The sequence below is a fragment of the Macaca mulatta genome, chromosome 14 (assembly GCF_049350105.2).
Source record: "Macaca mulatta isolate MMU2019108-1 chromosome 14, T2T-MMU8v2.0, whole genome shotgun sequence".
Taxonomy (NCBI): Eukaryota; Metazoa; Chordata; class Mammalia; order Primates; family Cercopithecidae; genus Macaca; species Macaca mulatta.
Genome location: NC_133419.1, coordinates 118029694 through 118053157, shown reverse-complemented (window position 1 = coordinate 118053157; position 23464 = coordinate 118029694). Strand labels below are relative to the sequence as shown.

The window sequence follows — 23464 nt, the reverse complement described above, 5'->3', positions numbered from 1 at the left end:
TGGCCTGGTCTTGCCAAAGCAACCACTCCCATGTGTTGGCATCTTTCAGAAAGAGCCACAAAAATGGATGAGAAGAGTCTTCTTGTCACCTAATCTACCTACGCTGGGGCAGAACACTGCCAAATGTGGCACCTACCGCCCCGATCACCCCCACCCTCCACCTCGCCACAACACACAGTGTTCTCTCTCTATAGAAACTCAGACTGCTGCAACCATGACTGCCCCCAAACTGATGTCAAGAAGTACAAGGGGAGGCCGGGCGCAGTGGCTCACTCCTGTAATTCCAGCACTTTAGGAGGCCGAGGCGGGTGGATCACCTGAGGTCAGGAGTTCGAGACCAGCCTGACCAACATGGAGAAACCCTGTCTCTACTAAAAACACAAAAAATTAGCCAGGTATGTTGGCGGTCACCTGTAATCCCAGCTACTCAGGAGGCTGAGGCAGGAGAATAGCTTGAACCCAGGAGACAGATGTTGCGGTGAGCTAATCATGCCATTGCACTCCAGCCTGGACAACAACAGTGAAACTCCGTCTCAAAAAAAAGAAGTACAAGGGGAGCCAGACTCTGGTTCATGCCAGTAATCCCAGCGGGTGGATCGAGGTTGAGCTCAGGAGTTCAAGATCAGCCTGGACAACATGGTGAAACCCCATCTCTACTAAAAAATACAAAAATTAGCCGGGTGTGGTGGTGCATGCCAGTGGTCTCAGCTACTCGGGAGACTGAGGCACAAGAATCGCTTGAACCTGGGAGGCAGAGGTTGCAGTGAGCCAAGATTGCACCACTGCACTCTAGCTAGGGTGAAGGAGCGAGACTCTATATCAAAAGGAAAAAAAAAAAAGAAAAAAAACCTTGAACTATGATGAGGCGGGCAGATCACTTGAGCTCAGCAGTTAGAGACCAGCCTGGGCAACATGGCGAAATCCTGTCTCTACAAAAAATACCAAAATTAGCTGGGCATGGTGACACATGCCTGTGGTCTCAGCTACTCAAGAGGCTGAGGTAATGCCCTGCCAAAAAGCGCTCTGAACTGTGATGAGGTGGGAGGATTGCTTGAGCCCTGGAGGTCAAGGCTGCAGTGAGCCAAGATCACGCCACTGCACTCCAGCCTGGGCTACAGAACAAGACCCTGTCTCAAAAAAGACAGAAGAAAAAAAAAAGTAAGGAGGGAGGTAGGAAGCAGGAAAGGAAGTAGGATAAAAGAAAATGAACGTTCCAGGAGGGTGCCAATGGAAAAGCAAATTTCTGCTCTCAATTTCGAGTGCCAGCAGGTTTGCAGCTTCATTCCGGATTTTACTGCCTGCTGGGCCTGGGCATATTTGTCACAATTAAGGGCTCTGGCTGATGCTGACAGCCCAGTGCAGGGACACGCAAATGAAGCTCCTGACTCAGTAATAAAGATGTGGGGATAGGATCCTGCCCAGGGCTGAACAGAGTAGCAGAGGGCTACAGTCGACCCCTGCCTATGGGATACAGTGACTTACTTGGCTGGCGTCTGAACTGCCCTTTTCTAGAGCAGAAGCCTTCTTCTTTGGCTCCTTGGCTGCCTCTTCCCTCCTGGAACCCTCCTCTCCTGCATCTACTGTGTCCTCTGGTGCCTCCTTTTCAGAGGCTTCGGCAGGGTCATTGCCCCTAGGGTCTGCCTTGGAGGTCACCAGATTCCTGGAAATCTTAGGTTCACTCTTCTCATTTTCCTCTTTTTCTGGGAGCCCAGGTCTTGCCCCACTTCCCTGTCGCCCTTTGCCATCAGCACTGCTCAGATTGCTGTCTGCACCTGGGCTGGACGGCTTGCAGGGAGTAGGGGGACTGGCAGCAGCTGAATCCAAAGAAACATCCTTCTCCTCTGGCTGGCTTGTTCTTAGAGACTCCTAGGGAGCAACAGACCATGTTAAAAAGGAAGACATAAGGAATGTGCAAAAGGAGCTGAGACATGCTGCAAGATGGAAATGCTATTCCCTGACTCCCACAGGCCAGTGCCTGAGTTCTGCCCCAGTGGTTATCAATCACGCAGTTCTTACATTTTTTTTTTAACTTTTTTGAGATGAAGTCTCACTCTGTCACCTAGGCTGAGATGCAGTGGTGCGATCTTGGCTAACTGCAACCTCTGCCTCCTGGGTTCAAACAATTCTCGTCTCTCAGCCTCCCGAGTAGCTGGGACTACAGGTGTGTGCCATCACACCTGGCTATTTTTTTATATTTTTAGTAGAGACGGTGTTTTGCCATGCTGGCCATGCTGGTCTCAAACTCCTGGCCTCAAGCAATCCACACACCTCAGCCTCCCAAAGTGCTGGGATTATAGGCGTGAGCCACCGCACCCAGCCCACCCAGGTTTTTAAAACACAGATTCCTGACTCAACCCCAGATCTGCAGAATCGGAATTTCTATGGTAATTTGGATATATCCAAGCTGATCCCCATCCACTGGTGGGCCTGGAAGTCACTACACTGGATGATACAACTCTGTCACCACCTATCATATCCTCAAGTAATAAATCTGTCTTGCTCCAGCCCCATTAGCCACATCATAAGACTGCAGACTCAAAAGCCAATATTTATTTAAGATGATGATGGATCATCATGTGAGAGAAAGGCAGCAAAGTCTCAAATTTCTATTTTTCATGTTTAATAGGCAGCAGGGGAAAAATTATCAGGAGAGTGCTCTTCGTGCCTAAAGCCTCCCGGGTACATGCTGATCAGCAGCAGCCTCGGAAGACAGCATCCTCACCGAGCACTGCCGACTGGGGTCCTCTGAGAAGCAGATGCCAAGTTAGGGTTAGATGTGCAAGAGATTTAAGGGAGATGTCTACAAAGGATAAAGGAAGTGAGCAGAGCTCCAGACTTTCTCCAGTTCTGGGAAAGTCTTGGTCAGCCCAGCAGAGTCGCCTAGTAGGCTGCCATGAGAACAGTCCCGTATCTGCAGAAATGGCTCTGCTTTCAGACCCCTGTTGTGGCTCATCACCAACAGGAAACACTTCCATGAAGCAGGGTGGATAGAAAGGGCAGTGCTGGAGGCTGTCAATCTGCTAAGCTCCCCTTGGCAGGGTCTCTCGAAAGCAGATCCGAGCAGTGCATCTGTACAGTGGCCACGCCCTGCTCCTCACATACAAACCTCACTTTAAAAACTAGTAAAAACCCAAGGCTGCTTCCACTAAATTCCTTAGAGTCGGTCAAAAGAGAAAAAGAAAACCCTCCCTTGGAAATACAGCCAGTGATCTCTGCTGGGTTTGGGCTGAGAAGTCTTCCTCCTGGAAAACATCTGTGCTAACACTTGGGCTGCCAGACTGAATAACTTCCGATGAGGGATTTTTAAGACTTCCTGATTCCCTATTCTGAAGACTCAAGGACCATGATGACTAGAGAGCGGAGAGGTCCAAGAAGAAGCCCTAAGCACGGCATTTATTGATGCTCTGTTCAAGTGTCTGCTGTGCCCAAAGAAATGACCCTCTCCCTGCAAGCCTGACAGCCCACTGACAAGCTAACCCAGGCTTCCTAGGGATGATTACACACGTCAGTAAAGCAGAGTCCTTCAGAGCTCAGCTTTGGAGACAGAGGCTGCCCAGGCTCAAATTTTGGCTCCACACTTACAGATGTGTGACCTTAGGCAAATTATTTACTTCTATGTGCCTCAGTTTCTTTTGCTAAAATACCAGGATGTAGCAATGCTTACCTCATAGGGAGCACCGTTGGGAAGAGTAAATGAGTCAGCACTCATCAAGTGAGTTAAGAAACTCAGAATTGTGACTGGCACACTGTCAGTGTCCCACGAATGTTAACTTACGTTATGTAATGAGACTTACACATTCATTCACTGAGCACATTCTATGTGTCAAACACTGCCTTGGGAATCCAAATATGGCCAAACTATGGATCCTGCCCTCAAGGAATTGAGCTAATATTGAGAAAAGTGAAATGTTCCCAATGGCTTTGGTTATGAGCCTTGACTGCCCAAAGCAAAGAGGCCACTAGACACAGTGGTGATACTGTCATTAGGCCCAACCCTGTCCCAGAAAGAAGAGCAGAAGGGGAAGTAGAGAAGGCACAAAGGAAGCTCACGCCTTGGCAGCATGCATGTGGGTACCCGCCAGTGCTGCCCCTCCCAGCATCCCTAACCTCCAGTATGGAATAAATCTGCCAGGACCACTGGGCTAAGAGAAGGGAGACACACTTCTCCTCTTCAAGTGAAGCAGCTTCAGGCTGAGCCTAATGGCCTTCTCATCTCTATACCACCAAAGGCCCATACTCAGCAGAAGCTCATATCCAGTCTGTGGGGTTCTAAGGCCTCCAAGAAGGAGGTGGGAGTTGCCTGGGGTGGGCAAAGGGTGTTGGGCCAACCACACCCCCTTACTCGGCAAGCAGGGCCAATCCACCCTGGCCAGGCTCATCCCAAGATTAAAGAAAGGCTCCCACCGGCTTGAAGTTGGGAGTGAAACCTGGTCCTAAGAGGGCTGCCTACCAATACACCTTGGATGCGAGGGCAAAGGAGGTATCAGACCATAAATAGTCCCTATGGCCTTCAGGATAAAATTTAAACTCCTACTTCGCCCACAGCCCTTAAGGCCCAGCTCCTGCCTGCCTCTCATGGCTCCAGCCAAACCCTCAGACACTCTCTCCTCCCACCTGTGGATAAACATCACAATAATTTAGTAATTTGCCATGCAATTCCTAAAACACACATACACACACATTACCTGACACACTCCCCACTGGTCCTCACCACATCACCTCTTCCAGGATGCTTGCCTTGACCCCTAGGGTCAGCTGACCTGAGATGAGCCTTCTCCATCATCTACTTTAATAGCTATTGTATTTGCTGATTTCCTTATCTGTTTCCCTCACCAAATTAGTTCCCTGTTGTCCTCAGTACTTAGTTTCTAGCACATAATAAGTGCTTAGCAAAGGTTTGTTGACCAAATTGTTAAATATGAATAAGCGTGTCATGCAAAGATAGCAATTGAGGTTTCCCTTCCTAGCCTGCAAAAAGGAGATGTAATATTTACTTTACATGGTTATACAGGGATTCGACTATATTTATTACAGTGCTAATTAAATGAAAAATAGCTAAGCAAATGTTAGCTATTAATTAACCATTCAAGATGACAGAAAAACAAGTAACCTATCAAAAATCAGAGAATACAAGACACAGGTAGAGATTCCCATCCTTGAGAGGATCAGGAAAAATAACTAACAGGTACTAGGCTTAATGCCTGGGGGATGAAATAATCTGTACAACAAACCCCCATGACACAAGTTTACCTAGATAGCAGACCTGCCTGTGCACCCATGAACTTAATATAAAAATTAAAAAGAGAGAGAGTCCCATTCTTACACATGAGAGAATATAGCCAGATTGCAATAATCTTAGGCCCAGTTCAATTCGTACACTTAAATTCTTCAAAAGAAAATTTTCACATGATGGGGCTCATTCTAGTCTGCCTTACCTAAAACAGTAAAACATGGGTAATATTAAAATAAACAACCTTGCATTCTCTGCACCATGTTGACTAACTGCAACCACAGGACAGCACCTCGAGGGTGGGGAAAGCAGAGGGAGGTGAAGCATTTGATGTAGATTATCCACAAATGGATGTACATGAGCTGAGTGTCTGGAGAAGCTATCCAACTCCGTGAGCATCTCCCTTCACCTGGCCCCTGCCCCTTGTCTCCCGGCCCAAGGCCTGAAGCTCCAACCAGGTATACACTCTGGGCACCGAAGTCCAGTCTCCCGCCCTGGTTCTGTGGGAAGTGCAGGAAAACGTGGGACCTCAATCTCAGCACAACTTTGCCCTCAGCTCATCCCTGCTCACACTCCTTCTGTCTCCTCCTTTCACAGCTCCAGGTCCTTGAGTATTTCAAGGCACATTTCTGCTGCTTTTTCAAAAAAGACTTTCCCATCTGCAGGAGGAGAGAGCAGGAAAGAGCTTATAAGAATCATTTCATGAATATTTAACATACCCCCCAAAAGCCCTGAGGTTCTTCTGCCCAGAGCACAAAGACAAGGACCCCTATAATCCACACAGCACAGGGGACAGGGCACGAAGGCCAAGGAACTGAACCCATGTCTGTGCATTGACCCTGTTCTGCAGAGACCCCCACCAAGCTGATCATCAGTCCAATTTATTTTTCAGATTTCATTCCTGCCCAGTTGGTCTCAATTCTTTGCACAGCTCCCTGGTGTTGTTAGCACTTTCCAATCGCACCGACATCATCCTGTTATTTCTAAGCCCAGGCTCCCTCCTGCTACTTTGATCCACTGATGGGCTTTTCACCAGCACCACATGGCCACATAAAGTCTGCTCGACTACCCTTCAGCCTCCTGGCTTTGGCTCGCCCTGTTCAGTGTCGGTTCCATGAACCTCTCTCTCTTCAGTCTGTAATAGACTTGAAGTACGTTTAAGTTGGAAAGCAGGAGAGCAGGGAGGAGACAAGAAGAGATGCATTCTTGCCATCCTACTGCCCTCTCATGGAATCATGAGCAAAGTGACTGCTCAGTGAGACACGACAGAACTAGCCTCAGAAGTCCATCTCCATCCTAGGCTGTATGGGACACTCAGGAGTGGGGAAAGGTAGGCAGTTCACAGAATCCAAAGACTGTAAACTGAGACAAAAGCCATTTTCAAAGAGCAGGGCCCAAGCAGAGGCAGCATTGGCTGTCCTGAAACCCCCCCATTCACCCTCATCACTAACACTCCCAACAGGAAAAGCCCTGATTCCTGCCTTCAGTTAGAACATAGGAATCCAACACTCCATGTGACAAAAAGAACTAAATCTGCGGGGATGCTAAAGACAGGGGTAGGAGGTGTATTTAACACCACCCACTCCAGACATTTCCCCTCATCACACTGGGGTGCCTATTTATATTAAAGAGGTTATAAAATGTTTAAAAGTCCCCACTCTCCCCAGAGAAGCACATAGTCATCAGAAGGAAAGCTTTTAGAAATCCACCTTTCAGGTCGGGCACGGTGGCTCATGCCTGTAATCCCAGCACTTTGGGAAGCCATGGCGGGCGGATCACCTGAGGTCAGGAGTTTGAGACCGGCCTGGCCAACATGGTGAAACCCCGTCTCTTCTAAAAATACAAAAATTAGCCACGCATGGTGGCGGGTGCCTGTAATCCCAGCTACTCGGGAGGCTGAGGCAGGAGAATCGCTTGAGCCTAGGAGGCAGAGGCTGCAGTGAGCCAAAATCGCGACATTGCACTCCAGCCTGGGGGACAAGAGCGAGACTTCAACTCAAAAAAAAAAATCTGCCTTTCAAAGAAGAAAAAGCCTTTTTTGTTGACATTTACAATCCATTATGAAGTAAATGTTAATAAGCCCAAGGTCAAAGTAAATCATAATCAATCCACATCAGGATCTTCAATCCGCCAGCTGACAGCAGGGACCAAGTACCCACTCTATCCGGTAACTGGGAAAGCCAAGTGAAGAAAAAAATACGACACAACCTGCCCGGACACTCTCTCATGAGTCCCAGCGTGGCTCATTCACTCATTCACAAATTCATTCTCTCAACTGTTGACCAAAACATACCTAAGCACTTCCTATGTTTCAGAGGCAGTGGGCTAGGTGCTGCCTGGCCATACAGAAATGAATAGGGCAGAATCTCCAACCTCAACTTGCTCATTCTCATAGAGATTGTCGTCTTCCTCCAAAAGCAAATAAGTCCTCTGACACCCCTGGTCCTATACATGGTCAACCTTCTAGGCACAAAGCCTGAGCATCTCCTTTGATCAATAGAGGTCTTACTGGTGGTGGAGAAGAAAATAAAGTTGTCATTTCAGGGAACTAAACAGATTGAAGGCTTTAGATTTAATCCTTCCAGACTAGGCCCCACTCAGAAGAACAGTTTCAAAGCAGACCTGTATCAGCTTGATAATAAAAATGGGACACTTAGAAAAAAGTGTCACATTTGGCAAGAAACTGTAAAGTTTTGAAAGGTATCTGACTGTGCAGAGCCAAAATGCTGAACAGTTTCTGAGGTAACAGGCAAAGTCTAACTACAAAAAGAGTCCTAGGCTGGGCACAGTGGCTTACACTCGTAATCCCAGCACTTTGGGAGCCCAAGACAGGTGGATCACTTAAGCCCAGGAGTTGGAGACCAGTCTGGGAAACATAGCAAAACCCCATCTCTACAAAAAATAGCCGGGTGTGGTGGCGGGCACCTGTGGTCCCAACTACTTGGGAGGCTGATATGCACTCCAGCCTGGGCAACAGAGTGATATCCAGTCTTAAAAAAAAAGCCCTGTCCAATGGCTAGACTTGGGTCACCCACAACTCAGGTCTCAAGTACCAAATCAAGGGCTATCAGCCAGCACATCTGAAACCTCAAGTGACCTGAGACACTAATCCTGGCTCTTAAGGTAAGGTGATTTCCAAGAAACAAGTCAGAAATAATAAGGGATAATGAGAAAACAAATTTAAATTCAGGATATAAGCACTTCTGTTTTACTGGCCAGTTTTGTGATCATTCTAATAAAGTGTGAATGACTTGTTTGATGTTAAAGTATTGAAAGTATTTAAAAGAACTTGATATATTAGACTTGTGAAAAGTTTAACTGATTGAGCCTGCAACCAATATTTAAATATTTGGGGAAATCTAATTGTTGAGTTCATGATTCTTTGGTTGTTTAAATACTTTAAGGATATTTAGGCTGGGCGCGGTGGCTCAAGCCTGTAATCCCAGCACTTTGGGAGGCCGAGATGGGCGGATCACGAGGTCAGGAGATCGAGACCATCCCAACATGGGCTAACATGGTGAAACCCCGTCTCCACTGAAAAATACAAAAAACTAGCCGGGCGAGGTGGCGGGAGCCTGTAGTCCCAGCTACTCAGGAGGCTGAGGCAGGAGAATGGCGTGAACCCGGGAGACGGAGCTTGCAGTGAGCTGAGATCCGGCCACTGCACTCCAGCCTGGGCGACAGAGCGAGACTCCGTCTCAAAAAAAAAAAAAAAAAAAGAATATTTAGAGAAATATGGCCGGGTGCAGTGGCTCACGCCTATAATCCCAAAACTTTGGGAGGCCAAGGCGGGCGGATCACGAGGTCAGGAGATCCAGACCATCCTGGCTAACATGATGAAACCCCATCTCTACCAAGAATACAAAAAATTAGCCAGGCGTAGTGGTGGGCGCCTGTAGTCCCAGCTGCTTGGGAGGTTGAGGCAGGAGAATGGCGTGAACACGGGAAGCGGAGCTTGCAGTGAGCTGAGATCACGCCACTGCACTCCAGCCTGGGTGACAGAGCAAGACTCTGTCTCAAAAAAAAAAAAAAAGAAAGAAATATTTTGAGAAACGTTATATTTAAATGAATACATTGGACACTAAACAAAGGATACATGGTAGGGAAAGCTCCTTTCTAGGTACAAAAACACATGGCTGGGCACAATGGCTCACACCTGTAATTCTAGCACTTTGGGAGACCAAGACAGAAGGACTGCTTGAGGTCAGGAGTTTGAGACCAGTCTGGTCAACAGAGAGACCTCGTCTCTGCAAAAAAGGTAAAAAGTAGCCAGGCATGGGTGTGCATGCCTGTAGTCCTAACTACTCAGGAGGCTGAGGCGGAGGATCACTTGAACCCAGGAATTCAAAGCAGTGAGCTCTGTTCACACCACTGTAACTCCAGGCTAGGCAACACAGTGAAGCCCTGTCTCTTAAAAAAAAAAAAAAAAAAAAAAAAAACTACTGGAGGTTTTAGGTATTACAATAACATAATGAGTGTTGACATTTGTTTGTTTAGAGGCAGGGTCTGGAAGGGATAGGAATCCATTCATTTATTCTTGTCCTCCCCCAAACCCCAGAAATCCCATCTGGAAGGACTGGGACAAAACGGTTGTTTTTCCAAATATGCATTACAACAAAGCAGGGGGGCTTGATAAAAACAGGAGGGATATGCCAGGCTGACACATTTGCCTGTAGGGATTAGGGCTCTTACCTCATACTCAAAGTCAACCCCCAGTGCCCCAATGTCCAGGTGTAGGTTCTTAAGAGGCTCACTTGAGCTGTGGATACTCTAGAAACAAAAATGATGACAAGTGTAAGTCTGAGGAAACTGGTCAACCCAGGGTGAGGGGTGTGCAGAGGGAAAAGCGGGGCACTGCTGAGCTGGCAGGCGGGCCCAGGCAGGGCTTCAGAGGACTCAGGGCAGGACCACCACTGAGGCAGCCTCACTAAACGGCTCTCCATCCAGCACAAACTATGCTGTGCACCAAGCAAGTGGCCAAGGTGCTTTCTGCTGGCTGTATTTTCTGGATCAGATCTAGAAGGTATAATAGACTGCTCAAGAAATGAAGCTGGGGGCCAAAAAAAAATCTTGCTTTTTTAAAAAGAAGCACAGAGATCAGCCAAAGGTAGAAACAATCCATATATATTCATCAACAGATGAGTAGATAAACAAAATGTGGCATATCCATACCATGGAATATTACTCAGCCTTAAAAAGGTGGCATATCCATACCATGGAATATTATTCAGCCTTAAAAAGGACCAAAGTTCTAATACATGCTACAACATAGATGAACCTTGAAACATTATGCTAAGTGAAATAAGACCGACACAAAAGGACAAATATTGTATAATTCCTCTTATATGAGGTCCTAGAATAGGTAAATTCATAGACACAGAAAGTAGATTAGGTTTCCAAGGACGGAGGGAGAGGGAATAGGAAGTTATCATTCAATAGGTACACAGTTTCTATTTGGGATGATGAACAAGTTCTAGAAATGAACAGTGGGGGGTGGAGTGCAGAAAAAAAAAAGACATGGATAGTGGTGTTGGGTGCACACATTGTGAAGGTAATGAATACCACTGAATTTTAACTTTAAAATGGTTAAAAGGGCAAATTTTATGTTACATATTTTTTCTATCACAGCAAAAACATTTTCAAAAGGAAAAAATATAGCACGGAGGGTTTCCAGGCCAGGAAGAGGACTTCATCATTACCTGGTTGTCACTTTCCTCCTCATCCTCCTCATTAGTTTCTTCTCCTAAAGCCAAGAGGCTGAGAGCAGTCTTGTCCTCGTGTATGGAGCCCAGGAGACCCTTTGTATAAGCAGAGGTCTTGAGACCCTGCGAAGGCTTCAAAATAGAGAAGGACAGTCAAAGGACTCACTTGAAGACCTTTGGAATGACCTTTAGAATGCTCCTCCCCACTCTCTATGTCAATGTCTCCCAGATCAAGTCCCACCATGTCCATGAAGCTGACCTGGCGACTGCGGCTCACACCAATGACTCCCTTCACCCACTCCTACTGCCTTGACTGCAGAGACTCAGAAATCAGCACTGATGTCCCTACAGCATGCGTCTATCCTCCACAGCCCAGAGTCCACATTCATACAGGTGTGAATTACATTTTCCCAACTGGATTACGAACTCTGAGGACTCCACTAATTCCTTCTATTTCTCACCCCTAGGCCATAGTCCCTAATATGGTACACGGCGGCCCCACAGGAACTACAGACACTGAACACAAGAGAAAGTACTTACCAGCATGAGTTCTCCAAGCTGACGTCCAGACTCCACTGAGCTCCCAAGGCTCACGCTTTGAGATCCACGAAGGGCAGAGGGTGGGGTATCCACAAGGCCTCGTAAAGGAGCCAGGCCCCCAAGAGGAACATGAACTGGGGCTAATGAGGAACCCAGGGCCTGGGCAACAGAAAACATCTTGTTACAACCCAAGAAACCATGTGGCTCTGAAAGTGTCGGAGACAGATATAAAAATAAAACATCTAAATCCTGCACGCTCAAATTTAAACCACCTCCGCTCAGAGGCTGCTAATGAAACACAACATCCAGAAATTACCATTGTGCCAACTGTGTGAGAAATCACAGGCTGGTTTCCTGATTCTCATAAGTCTCATGCTGTCTCACAGTAAACAGTTCTTTAACATCTGGCAGATGCTGCATGGGGTTCCGCTCTCCTTTCAGAAGCCACATAGGAGGCCGGGCGCGGTGGTTCATGCCTGTAATCCCGGCACTTTGGGAGGCCAGGCCGGGTGGATCACGAGGTCAGGAGTTTGAGACCAGCCTGGCCAGTATGGTGAAACCCTATCTCTACTAAAAAACACAAAAATTAGCCGGGTGTGGTGGCATACGCTTACAGTCCCAGCTACTCGGGAGGCTGAAGCAGGAGAATCACTTGAAACCAGGAGGCGGAGGTTGCAGTGAGCCAAGATCACACCACTGCACTCCAACCTGGCAACAGAGCAAGACTCTGTCTCAAAAAAAAAAAAAAAAAAAAAAAAGGCCAGGAGCAGTGGCTCACACCTGTAATTCCAGCACTTTGGGAGGCCGAGGTGGGCGGATCACCTGAGGTCAGGAGTTCTAGACCAGCCTGGCCAACATGGTGAAACCCTATCTCTACTAAAAATATAAAAATTAGCTGGGCATGGTGGTGCATGCCTGTAATCCCAGCTACTCAGGAGGCTGAGGCAAGAGAATCAATTGAACCTGGGAGGTGGAGGTTGCAGTGACCCAAGATCACACGGCTGCACTCCAGCCTGGGCGACAGAGCGAGGCTCTGTCTCAAAAAAAAAAATAATAAATAATAAATAAAATAAAAGCCATATAAGAAGGATGCGGGAGGGGAAAGCAGAGACAAATCCTCATCTAACAGAATTCTCAATTGATAAAGTTTAAAATTGATGAGTCAAGAAAAAGCAGTCTAAGTGTATTATTTACAAAGATGGACGTAAACACAACAGAATGGTTGCCTGTGAGGAGGGCTCTGCACAGTGAAGTGCTAGACTTTCTTACATGCCTTTTAGTGCTACTTGACTTTTTAAACTACTGACATGCACTACTCTGATTAAAATCTAAGGCCAAGGCACAGTGGCTCACATCTGTAATCCCAGCACTTTGGGAGCCCAAGGTGGGAAGATCACTTAAGGCCAGGAGTTCAAGACCAGCCTGGGCAACACAGCAAGACCCCATTTCTACAAAAATATTTTAAAGATGAGCCAGATGGGGTAGCATGCACCTATAGTCCCAGCTACTCAGGAGGCTGAGGAGGAAGGACTGCTTGAGCCCAGGAGCTGGAGGCTACAGTGAACTATGATGGCACCACTGTACTCCAGTCTGGGCAATAGAACAAGACCCTATCTCAGACTAGCCTAGGCAACACAGTGAGACCCTGTCTCTACAAAAAAATTTAAAAATTAGTGGGACATAGTGACACATGCCTGTGGTCCTAGCTACCTGGGAGGCTGAGGCGGCAAGATCAATTAAGCCCAGGAGTTCAAGGTTACAGTGAGATATAACCACTGCACTCCAGCCTGGGAGACAGAGCAAGACCCTGCCTCTAAAAAATAAAAATGACCCTGTCTGGAAAAAAAATCAACACTAACTACAAAAAAAATACACATGAGCAACAAAAGAAGGACTCTCTCCCCTTTCCACTGATGAGGAAAGTGGCTGAAAGGAGCCTTGCCGAAGGGCAGTAGTGGGGCTGACCAGGTCCATTCTTTTCCCTGTTCTCCTTCCTGCAAGCAAGGGCTGGGGAAAGAAATCAGGCTACGAGTCAGAATTCGTGAGACCTCCTGCTATTTACAGACTCTCTGATTCTCAGTTTACTCATCTGCAAGATGGAGATGATGTGTGCCTTGCCACCTGACTAGGTGTGCAGAGAAGCTCAAGGAGATGAGTGCTAGGGGCCTTTGTGAGTGGCCCAGGGCTACACCAACATTATAAAATTGCTACCATCACAGGGATTCACATTACAATAATCTAGACTTATCAGAAGCAAAGATGGTAATCTGGTGACAATTTACAAAGACCCCTTCAAAATTCATTTCTCAAACTTAAAATATCTCAGATGACACAAAAATTCCAATCCTCCCTAATCCCATAAGGACTGAAGAGAGAAAAGGAAACCCAGAGGCAGCCAGGCTGAGGTTCCAAAGATCCATCTTCTCACCTGTAGCCTCAGCCTAGGGGCCAGACCAGTGGGTGGGTTCCCAGGAGGGCCCATTTCTGCATCAGATGCTCATCAGGAAAAGTAAGGTGAGAACCACTCCTGAGCTTCTGCAGGTCCACAATCATCTGGCCTGTTGTAGAACATCTTTGTGAAGGAGAAAACGAGCTGATAACCATAACACTGGCCAGCAGTGCACTGGCTAAACACCTTCCATGCAATGTCTCATTTTACCCTCACAACCACCGGAGACTGGCTCTGCCATTATCCACAGTCCCCATATGAACAAATGGAGGTTGGTGAGGTCAAGAACCCTGCCCACGCTGGGCGTGGTGGCTCACACCTATAATCCCAGCACTTTGGGAGGCTGAGGCGGGCAGATTACCTAAGGTCAGGAGTTCAAGACCAGCCTGGCCAATATGGTGAAACCCTGTCTCTACTAAAAAAAAATTTAAAAATTAGCCGGGTGTGATGGCAGGTGCCTGTAATCCCAGCTACTGAGGGAGGCTGAGGCAGAAGAATCACTTGAACCCGGGAGACAGAGGTTGCAGTGAGGTGAGATCATGCCACTGCACTCCAGCCTGGGTTACAGAATGAGACCCTGTCTCAAAAAAAAAAAAAAAAAAAAAGAACCCTGCCCAAAGTTACAGAGCCAGTGAGGGGCAGAGATGGGATTAGAACCCAAGGCTATCTCTAAGACAGTACTTTATACCAGCTCTGGCTGTGGCAGAAAAAAAAGCCTAGGACATACATGGTCCCTGACACCTCTAACCCCAGTACTTTCGGAAGCCAAGGCAGGAGGATCACTTTAGGCCAGGAGTTCAAGACTGGCCTGGGCAACATAGTAAGACCCCATGTCTACAAAAACTAATTTTTAATTAGCTGGGTATGGTGGTACACACCTGTAGTCTCAGCTACTTGGGAGGATTGCTTAAGCCCAGGAGCTCAAGGCTGCAGTGAGCTACCATCACACCACTGAACTCCAGCATGAACAACAGAACAAAACTCTGGTCTCTTAAAAAAAAAAAAAGGGTGGGGGCTGGGGGGAAGAGCCCAAGAAAGCTTCTTCAAGGTAAATTGGGCAAACCAGGCATGCTCCTCCTGGTTTCAGCCCTTCCAACCATCCCATCAGCAAGCAAAATTATCCCCACACTATATTTATGGAAAATTACAGACTCCTAACATGGCTAATTTGCTAACGTGCTGGGGGCTTGAGGGAGGGAGACAAGCATGCTGAGGGCTTCGTTCTCCCAGGCCTTGACCAAATCAGCAGTTAGCGGGGAAATTATACATTCCTGGCTCCTAGCTGATCATCTTCTATAGACGGCCATTAACTCTGAGTATGGGGCTATGCATGGAGTTGTCCTTCAGAGCAGATAAACTTACTGCCATTGGGCTAATTAAAACTTTCAGGATAATCTTCAGCTTATCCGATATTTATAGTGCTTCAGTAGTTATTAAAGCTAACAGAGAACCAATGCAAGCCAGCAATTAGGAAGCAGAGCAAACAACTGGGTAAAGCCACAGCTGGGCAACAGCAAAAGAATAGCTGGAGAAATTCAGATTGATCCCCATGGTCTCTGATCCAACTTGACTTCTGAATGAAGAATATGGTGAGTCTTTAAAGGGACAAAGGGAGGATGATAGGGCAAGGTCAGCCATTTGATAAATCCCAGTAGGGGAGGAAGTGAACTCAAGAGTGAAGTCACAAATACGGTCTACACAAGCCTGACACAGGTTATCCATGTGGTTTTCTGGGGACGCTAGGAGGCAAAGAGCAGAAGCAGCTCACTGGATGGCAGAGAGAGGTTCTGGCCTCCGTCTCTCACGAATATTAGCTCTCAGGCCAGGCATGGCAGTTCACACCTGTAATCCCAGCACTTTGGGAGACCGAAGCAGGCAGATCACTTGAGGTCAGGAGTTTGAGACCAGCCTGGCTAACATGGCAAAACTCTGTCTCTACTAAAAATACAAAAATTAGCCAGGTGTGTTTGCACACGCCTGTAGTCCCAGCTACTCAGGAGGCTGAGGCATAAGAATAGCTTGAACCCGGGAGGTGGAGTTTCAGTGATCCGAGATGATACTACTGCACTCCAGTCTGGGCGACAAAGCAAGACTGTCTCAAAAAAAATAAAAAAAATAAAAAAAAGAATATTAACTCTCTAATCAGGTGCAGTGGCTCATGTCTATAATCCCAGCACTTGGGGAGGCCAAGGCGGGTGGATTGCTTAAGACCAGGAGTTCGAGACCAGCCTGGCCAACATAGCAAAACTACATTTCTACTAAAAACACAAAAAAATTGGCCGGGCGCAGTGGCTCAAGCCTGTAATCCCAGCACTTTGGGAGGCCGAGACGGGCGGATCACGAGGTCAGGAGATCGAGACCATCCTGGCTAACACCGTGAAACCCCGTCTCTACTAAAAATACAAAAACTTAGCCGGGCGAGGTGGCAGGCGCCTGTAGTCCCAGCTACTCGGGAGGCTGAGGCAGGAGAATGGCGTGAACCCGGGAGACGGAGCTTGCAGTGAGCTGAGATCCAGCCACTGCACTCCAGCCTGGGTGACAGAGCGAGACTCCGTCTCAAAAAAAAAAAAAAAAAAAAAAAAAAAACCACAAAAAAATTGGCTGGTGAGCACCTGTAATCCCAGCTATTCGAGAGGCTGAAGGCACGAAAATCGCTTGAACCTGGGATTCAAGCAATGGAGGTGCAAATTGCAGTGAGCCAAGATCCACTGCACTCCAGCCTGGGCAACAGAACAAAACCCTGTCTAAAAATAAAATAAAATAAAAATAAAAATAAAACATGATATTAACTTTCTAGTTCTGTGTGATTTCAAGAAGAGATAAGTTCAGAGCTTTGGGGTAGGCTGCCTATGTGGAAGGACCTCTCTCTAGAATCAGCTGATAGGAAAAGCTTCCCAAATCCCAGGAAGACACGTGTTTATATGCCAGGATTAGCGATGTTCTGCTCACCCTCAAAACTGATCAAGTTCAAAGCACATGAACCACCTATGAATTACAATTATAGCCAGGGAAGGGAAATCATAGATACCCTCAGCCCTATCTTGCAGGTGATGGCGTAGAAGAAACTTCAAATATGTGTCATCCCATAAAATGGCCATTTGGGTAGTTAAAGGGCCAGCAGTTACCAAGGAAGGGTGGGTAACAGGAACACAGGCCTGACAGCTGTGGTAAGACACCAACTCCACCTGCTCCCTCCCTGCCAAGTTTAGGCCTTTAGGCCACGCTCACTAAGAAGCCTACCTGGTTGAAATGCTGCATCTTGCCTGGCTCTGTAGCAAGCCCGCCGATGGAGCTCTGCTGGACTAGCCCCTGCCTGAGGGGGCTGCTGCTTGGCTGGAAGTGGGCTTGCTGAGAGGCCTCCTGCCCAGCAGGAGCAAGGGCCACCTCCTGAGGATGTTCCAGCAGCTCTGGCTCCCATGATAGAAGCCTCGAGTCCCTCTCCAGGACTCTGATGGCCTCGTGCTCACCCTCACTAGACATCCTAGAAGACTCAGCTGCCATGCAACAGACTGTGCTGGCGCTGTGTCTACACGGCATGTCCTGCATGCTCTCAGGCAGCCCCAGGCCCTCCGGCCACCTGGAGATCTTGACCATCTGCAGGATGTGCTGGTAGAACCTCTGATCCTCAGAGTAGTCTTCACTTTCTGACTGCTCCTCGACAGGGCTCTGCATGTGGGACATGTGAGGAACTGAGAAGGGGCTGAAGTGTTGATCTCTGAAACCTGAGTCTGACTGAGCCACACCCTCCTCAGATCCCCGTGAGCTCTGCAGGTTCCAAGGGAAGTTGTTCACCTCGTCCAGGACGGGAGAGCCCAGGTGTGAGGCCAGGCTGCTGCTGCTGCTGCTGCTGCTGCTGCTACCGCTGCTGCTGCTGTTCTCCAAGTCAGGCCCAGACACACTAGGCTTCTCATCTTTACAAGGGAGCTCTGCAGACCCGAGGGTCTGTCTCTTCTCACCGGCAGGAGGCTCCCCGGGGGCCCTCCCTGAAAGGGGATTCTGAGCTGGTTCTGATGCCAGGGTTTCAGGTGGTATTAGCAAGAGCCCCTGAGGTAGACTTTCAGCTGAGGCCCCTAGAGCCTCAGGGTCACTGGGCTCTGTTTCCTTGCAGCTTCCTGGGATATCCTTATTGACAAGCTTGGAGACCTGTTCCATCCACAGTCCGGGAGGTTCTCTCCTCCTCCTCCCACTGCCTACGCTCCCACCTTCCCCAGGAACTCCCTGCCAGCTCAGGTCTTCAGTAGGGCTGCTATCTAACAACAACTTGCTCTTCCTGGCAGGCAACATGTGGCCGGAAGAACAAGAGGACAGGGAGGGCTCCTCCTCAGGGGATGACGTGGGAATGGGGCTTTGGCCCTTGTCCCCTCCAGGGCCAGTGGAGCTCAGTTTGGCTAAGCTGTGGCTGTGCTGCTCCCCTTTCAGCGGCAGGCCCTTGATGGCTTCAGAAAGCTTTGAGTGGACAGGGGCCTGGCTCCTGCTTTCTACCACATCCTGCACATTTTGGAGAAGCCCAGTGTTCTGAGGGGCTGGAGTGCCCAGTTTCTGCTGTCTGCTCCTCATTTCCAGCTCTTCTGTTTCAGGGTCTGAAAACCCCAGGTAGATTTTCTCTGTCACCTTCTGGAGTTTCTCCAGACCCTGCTGATCACCTAATTCTCTCCTGCATTGGGCTGAGGCCCTGCCTAAAATTTTCTCCATGTCAGCAAAGACCTGGTGGATTTGGGAAGTTTGGCCTTTGAAGAGTGGCTGCAGCTTTCTGGGAAGGGCACCCATGAAACGCCAGGGGGTGTCGCCCAGCATGCCTGGGCTCTTTCCTTTGTTATAGGATCCCTCACTTCTAGCCTGAATCTCTTGATCTAGGTCCAGATCAGGAAGCCCAGGTGCTGACGGAGGGGACAGGCTGCAGAGAAAGGATGAAGGAGGCAGAAGTCCCTCCTCAGGCTGCGTTTCCTAGATGGGTATATAAACATGCAGAGAAAACGAAGACAAAGCACTTCTGATTTACACTTGCTACCTCACCCCTTGGTAAGCCCTCAGCAGAAACCCACCCTCTTTATTCAAGGTAAAGCACAAACTGAAGAGGGAAGAAAAGATAAAAACTCTCTTGGGCTGAAAATATATTGTTTTCTAGGCTCCAGTTTCCTTATTTACAAAGAGGAGGCTGGACTAGATCAATGGTTTGCAAACCTTGCTCCATGGAACCTGGGAAGTTCAGTCCCTTGGGGTACTATATTGTGCATGTGACAGAGAAGAGGTGTCACAAAGACCTACACTGCCAAGTTCAACCAAAGAAGCTCCATTTCTTTTTGTATAAGCTGGACCTCTATAGAGGAACTGACTTGAAGACAGGGCTCTACTACAAACTAAAGTCTGAAAATCGCTAACCAGACTATCCCTAATGTACTATCCAGCTCTCAGATTCTGTGATTGATTAGTTTTATAAAATGCACCAACCTTGGGCCGTGTGTGGTGACTCATGTCTGTAATCACAGCACTTTAGGAAGCTGGGGCGGGTGGATCACTTGAGGTCAGGAGTTCGAGACCAGCCTGGCCAACATGGTGAAACCTCATCTCTACTAAAAATACAAAAAATTAGCTGGGCACAGTAGTGGGCGCCTATAATCCCTGCTTCTTGGGAGGCTGAGGCACGAAAATTGCTTGAACCCAGGGGGCAGAGGTTGCAGTGAGCCAAGATCATGCCACTGCACTCCAGCCTGGGCAACAGAGCAGGACGCTGTCTCAAAAAAAGAAAAAAAAAAGAAGAAGAAGAAAAAAAAAAAGTCCACCAACCTTATCAAGGACACCCAGAAATTTTTTAACAGGGAGAGAAGAGAAGCATAACAAATGACCCGAGACTTGAAGACTCAGTCTAGCATTGTCTACCAAATGAACCAGTTGGTATTGTTGAGAGACCTCCACATGGTCACAGACCCTCTGGGCTAGAAAAACTTCTAAAAAATCAACCACCCCTCTACAAACATTCACACTGAACCCCAGTTGGCTGTGAGTGCACACCTCCAGAGAGTCCAAACCACTTGCGTCCAGGCTGCCTGCCTGGCTGAGAGCTGTCCCCTGGACAAACTCAAGTTTGAGGCACCTGTCCTGAGCCCTAAGAACCAGACTGACAGCGCAGGGCTGTCCCATTTTCTTCATTTCCTGCAATCATGGAAGGAACTCTTTTTAACAGAGGGCTCTAAGAGCCCGATCACACACCTACATCTCAGTCCTTTACCCAGCTCTCCACCTCAGAACCCTCACTTCATTCCGTCTCCCGCCTTTCGTCAAGCCACAGCCTGCCCAGATGCCTGACTACCATTTCAAATAATCCGGGGTCCGTGAAAAGCCCTGTGGCCACCTTTTGCCATTCGAAAACATGACATTGGAAAATCTAGCCTAGCTGGAAATTATCTGCCCTCTTTTCTCCATCTGGAGGAATGGGCTTGTTACCGTGTTTCTCAAAACATGAGTAGTATGTCAGGGAGGGGAGGGAAGAGAGAAGTGTCTGCGGAGCTTGGACCAGAGGAAGCACAAGGCTCTGGAGGGAAATAAAAGCTGTAAGAGCAAAACAAGTGGACCACTGAAGAGGGCTGAAACGATGTTCCCAGTGCTCGCCACGGGCTGAGCTGAGCTCCTATGTCCCTCCCTCTCTTCAGCATGCCCCACCTGCCCCAGGCCTGGGTAAAGGGACCACTACAGCATTCTGGGAGAGCCTGGGCCTCACTTTGGTATGGCTCCAGGTCTTAGTTGCTCCACCTAAATCATGTGGGCAATAACTCCACCTCCTAGGTTCAGACATACTAAAGGGACAAATGAAACAATAATTAATATGAATACTTTGAACTCAAATACAAAAGCTACTTATAACCAAGGAAATCAGGCTGGGCATGGTGGCTCTCGCCTATAATCCCAGCACTTTGGGAGGCTGAGGCTGGTGGATCACTTGAGGTTAGGAGTTTGAGACCAGCCTGGCCAACATGGTGAAACCCCATCTCTACTAAAAATACAAAAATTAGCCAGGCATGGTGGCGGACACCTGTAATCCCAACTACTCAGGAGGTTGTGGCAGAATTGCTTGAGCCTGAAAGGCAGAGGTTGGAGTGAGCTGAGATCACGCCACCATACTCCAACCTGGGTGACAGAGCGAGACTCCGTCTCAAAAAAAACAACAACAAGGAAATCACATGGCAATTAAACTTCAGTTACCCACCACTCACTGAGGACACTGGCAAAAATCTAGATGAGCAGATAAAGCCCAAGGCTTTTCTCTGGAATCTTGAAGGCACCCGGTGTTTTGACAACTAAATTATGGCTACATCTGATATCTAGGAATTCACACCGCCTTAAGACAAATAAGGAACCCACACTGGGGAGGCCTGACTCTGAACAGGAGAAAGGACACTTCACTCAGCTCACTGGCCTCTGCCAGCCGCCTTCAGTTCCCGCTCTCCAGAGCAGCCGATGCCATTACTGCTACTACTACTGCAAAAACCATTCTCAGAAGAGGACTCTCTCTCATCAATCCTATTAGGTAACATGCACTTCCCAAGTGGGGAGAAAAGGAAATGTGTAGACATGGCAACAACTTCCAGAATTCCAAAAGCTGAAAGGAAAATCGACCAGAAGACAGGCAAAGTTTAGATGAGATACTATCAAGAATTTACCATATTCTGACTGTTGTCTTCAACCTCCCAGCTGCAGACACCTAGAGGTTCCCAATGTCCCTCCAGATTTCAGCCCTGGCCTCTCTGGGAGGAGGCATCCACTGACTCACCAGGGAACTTTTGGGGGTCTCTTTGTCCTTCTTGTCTTTCTTTTCCTTTTTTTTTTTCTTCTTCTTAACGGCCCCAGAAGTTGACAGCTTTGCCCGCTCTTGGATCACCAAGTTCCGATAGTGTTCGTCACATGGATGGTCCCACATAGACTGCCCGTTGGCAAAGTTGAAATAGTAAATGTCACCTGTGATGTCCTGGCTGGGGACGGGCAGAGTTCAGAAGTTAGTCCCTGCTCAGTTACAAAAGAAGAAAAAGAAAAAGAGGGGAAAAAAAGAAAAAGGGAGAGGAGGTAAAAGAGGAGGAACAGCGGGGGTGGAAAAGGGAGGGAGAAGATGGAATGAGAGGGGTTAAGAGCCGAGGGAAGGAAAGGATTAACACAGAGTCAAAGGGTACCATTTGGTTAAGAAGGAGTTAGCTTAGATATGGGAAGAAAGGATTAGGATACCTAATCTCTAGATGCTGATGTATAATCACTGGAGTTCTTGAGAATGCATGCTGGACTAGTATAGGAACAAACTTGGTTTTATTTAGATGGAGAAGTATAAAAACTATAGCATGTTGAACATAAGTGCTAGGATAAATCTTAATATTTTAATAAACAGTCTGAGGAAGAACAATGCATTGTGAGAGCTCTGGTTTTACAGAAAACTCTAAACTCATAAGAAGCAATAATCCTGCCGGGCGTGGTGGCTCACGCCTGTAATCCCAGTACTTTGGGAGGCCGAGGTGGGTGGACCACCTGAGGTCAGGAGTTCAAGACCAGCCTGACCAACATGGAGAAACCCCATCTCTACTAAAAATACAAAATTAGCTGGGGTGGTGGTGGGCGCCTGTAACCCCAGCTACTCAGGAGTTTGAGGCAGGAGAATCACTTGAACCCGGGAGGCGAGATCATGCCATTGTACTCCAGCCTGGGCAACAAGAGCGAAACTCCATCTCAAAAAAAAAAAAAAGTAATAATCCAAGCTAGTGTGGACCAATGGTAGAAGAAAATAATGTAGGAGGTATATTTCAAGAATCTGTGTTTCAACATGGACAAGTCCAAAATAAGCCACTCATCTCATCCACCATTAACAACAATCTATTAGGACAGCTAACAGGAAAAATGAAGTCCACTCACAATAGTAATGCAAAATATTTTATACTCACGCATAAACCTAAAATGTGCAAAATCTTTATAGAGTTTTACTGACAAGTCAGAAAAAAGAAAAACACCCACGGGAGAGGCATTCAGTATTCCAGAACAGAAAGACTCAAGTCTGTAAAGATGTCAATAATCCCAAAATTAATATATAAATCCAATACAATCCCAATCAAGCTCCTTATGAAATCTGACAAGCCAAATCTCAATTCAAACATAAGAGCAAACGAAAAATAAATGAGAAAATGAGCAGAAATAAAAAAAATCAGGGGTAAAAAAGGACACTGATAGAAGATATGCAAATGACCAATAAGCACATGAAAAGATGTTCCACATCACTAAACATTGGGAAAATGCAAATCAAAACTATTCTGAAATGCTACTTCACACCGTAAGCATGGCTATTATCAAAAATCTAAAAAATGAGCCTTGGCAACATAGTGAGACCCTGTCTCTACAAAAAATGAAAAAAATTAGCCAGGCACAGTGACACACATCTGTAGTTCCAGTTACTCAGGAGACTTGAGGTGGGAGGATCGTTTGAGCCCAGGAGTTCAAGGCTACAAGGCTGGGTGCAGTGGCTCACACCGCTAATCCCAGCACTTTGGGAGGCCGGGGCAGGTGGATCACCTTAGG

The 23464-nt window shown here is 47.5% G+C and overlaps 1 protein-coding gene across 24 annotated transcripts in view; it reads right to left on the bottom strand.

Annotated features, from left to right (window-relative positions):
- The window catches only part of CEP164 (centrosomal protein 164), an 86721-nt gene that overhangs the window by 40665 nt on the left and 22592 nt on the right, over positions 1 to 23464 (bottom strand). For 17 of the 24 annotated variants that reach the window (XM_015115790.3, XM_077964348.1, XM_077964349.1 and 14 more), the window contains 5 exons: positions 21687 to 21885; positions 11473 to 11631; positions 10930 to 11064; positions 9923 to 10000; positions 1483 to 1866 (listed from right to left, as the gene is read on the bottom strand). In XM_015115790.3, coding sequence (XP_014971276.3) covers positions 1483 to 1866; positions 9923 to 10000; positions 10930 to 11064; positions 11473 to 11631; positions 21687 to 21885 — 955 coding nt within the window. Of the gene's footprint in view, positions 1 to 1482; positions 1867 to 9922; positions 10001 to 10929; positions 11065 to 11472; positions 11632 to 17161; positions 18866 to 21686; positions 21886 to 23464 lie in introns of all 24 variants that reach the window. The other 7 variants (XM_077964357.1, XM_077964359.1, XM_077964362.1 and 4 more) reach the window with 2 other exon arrangements.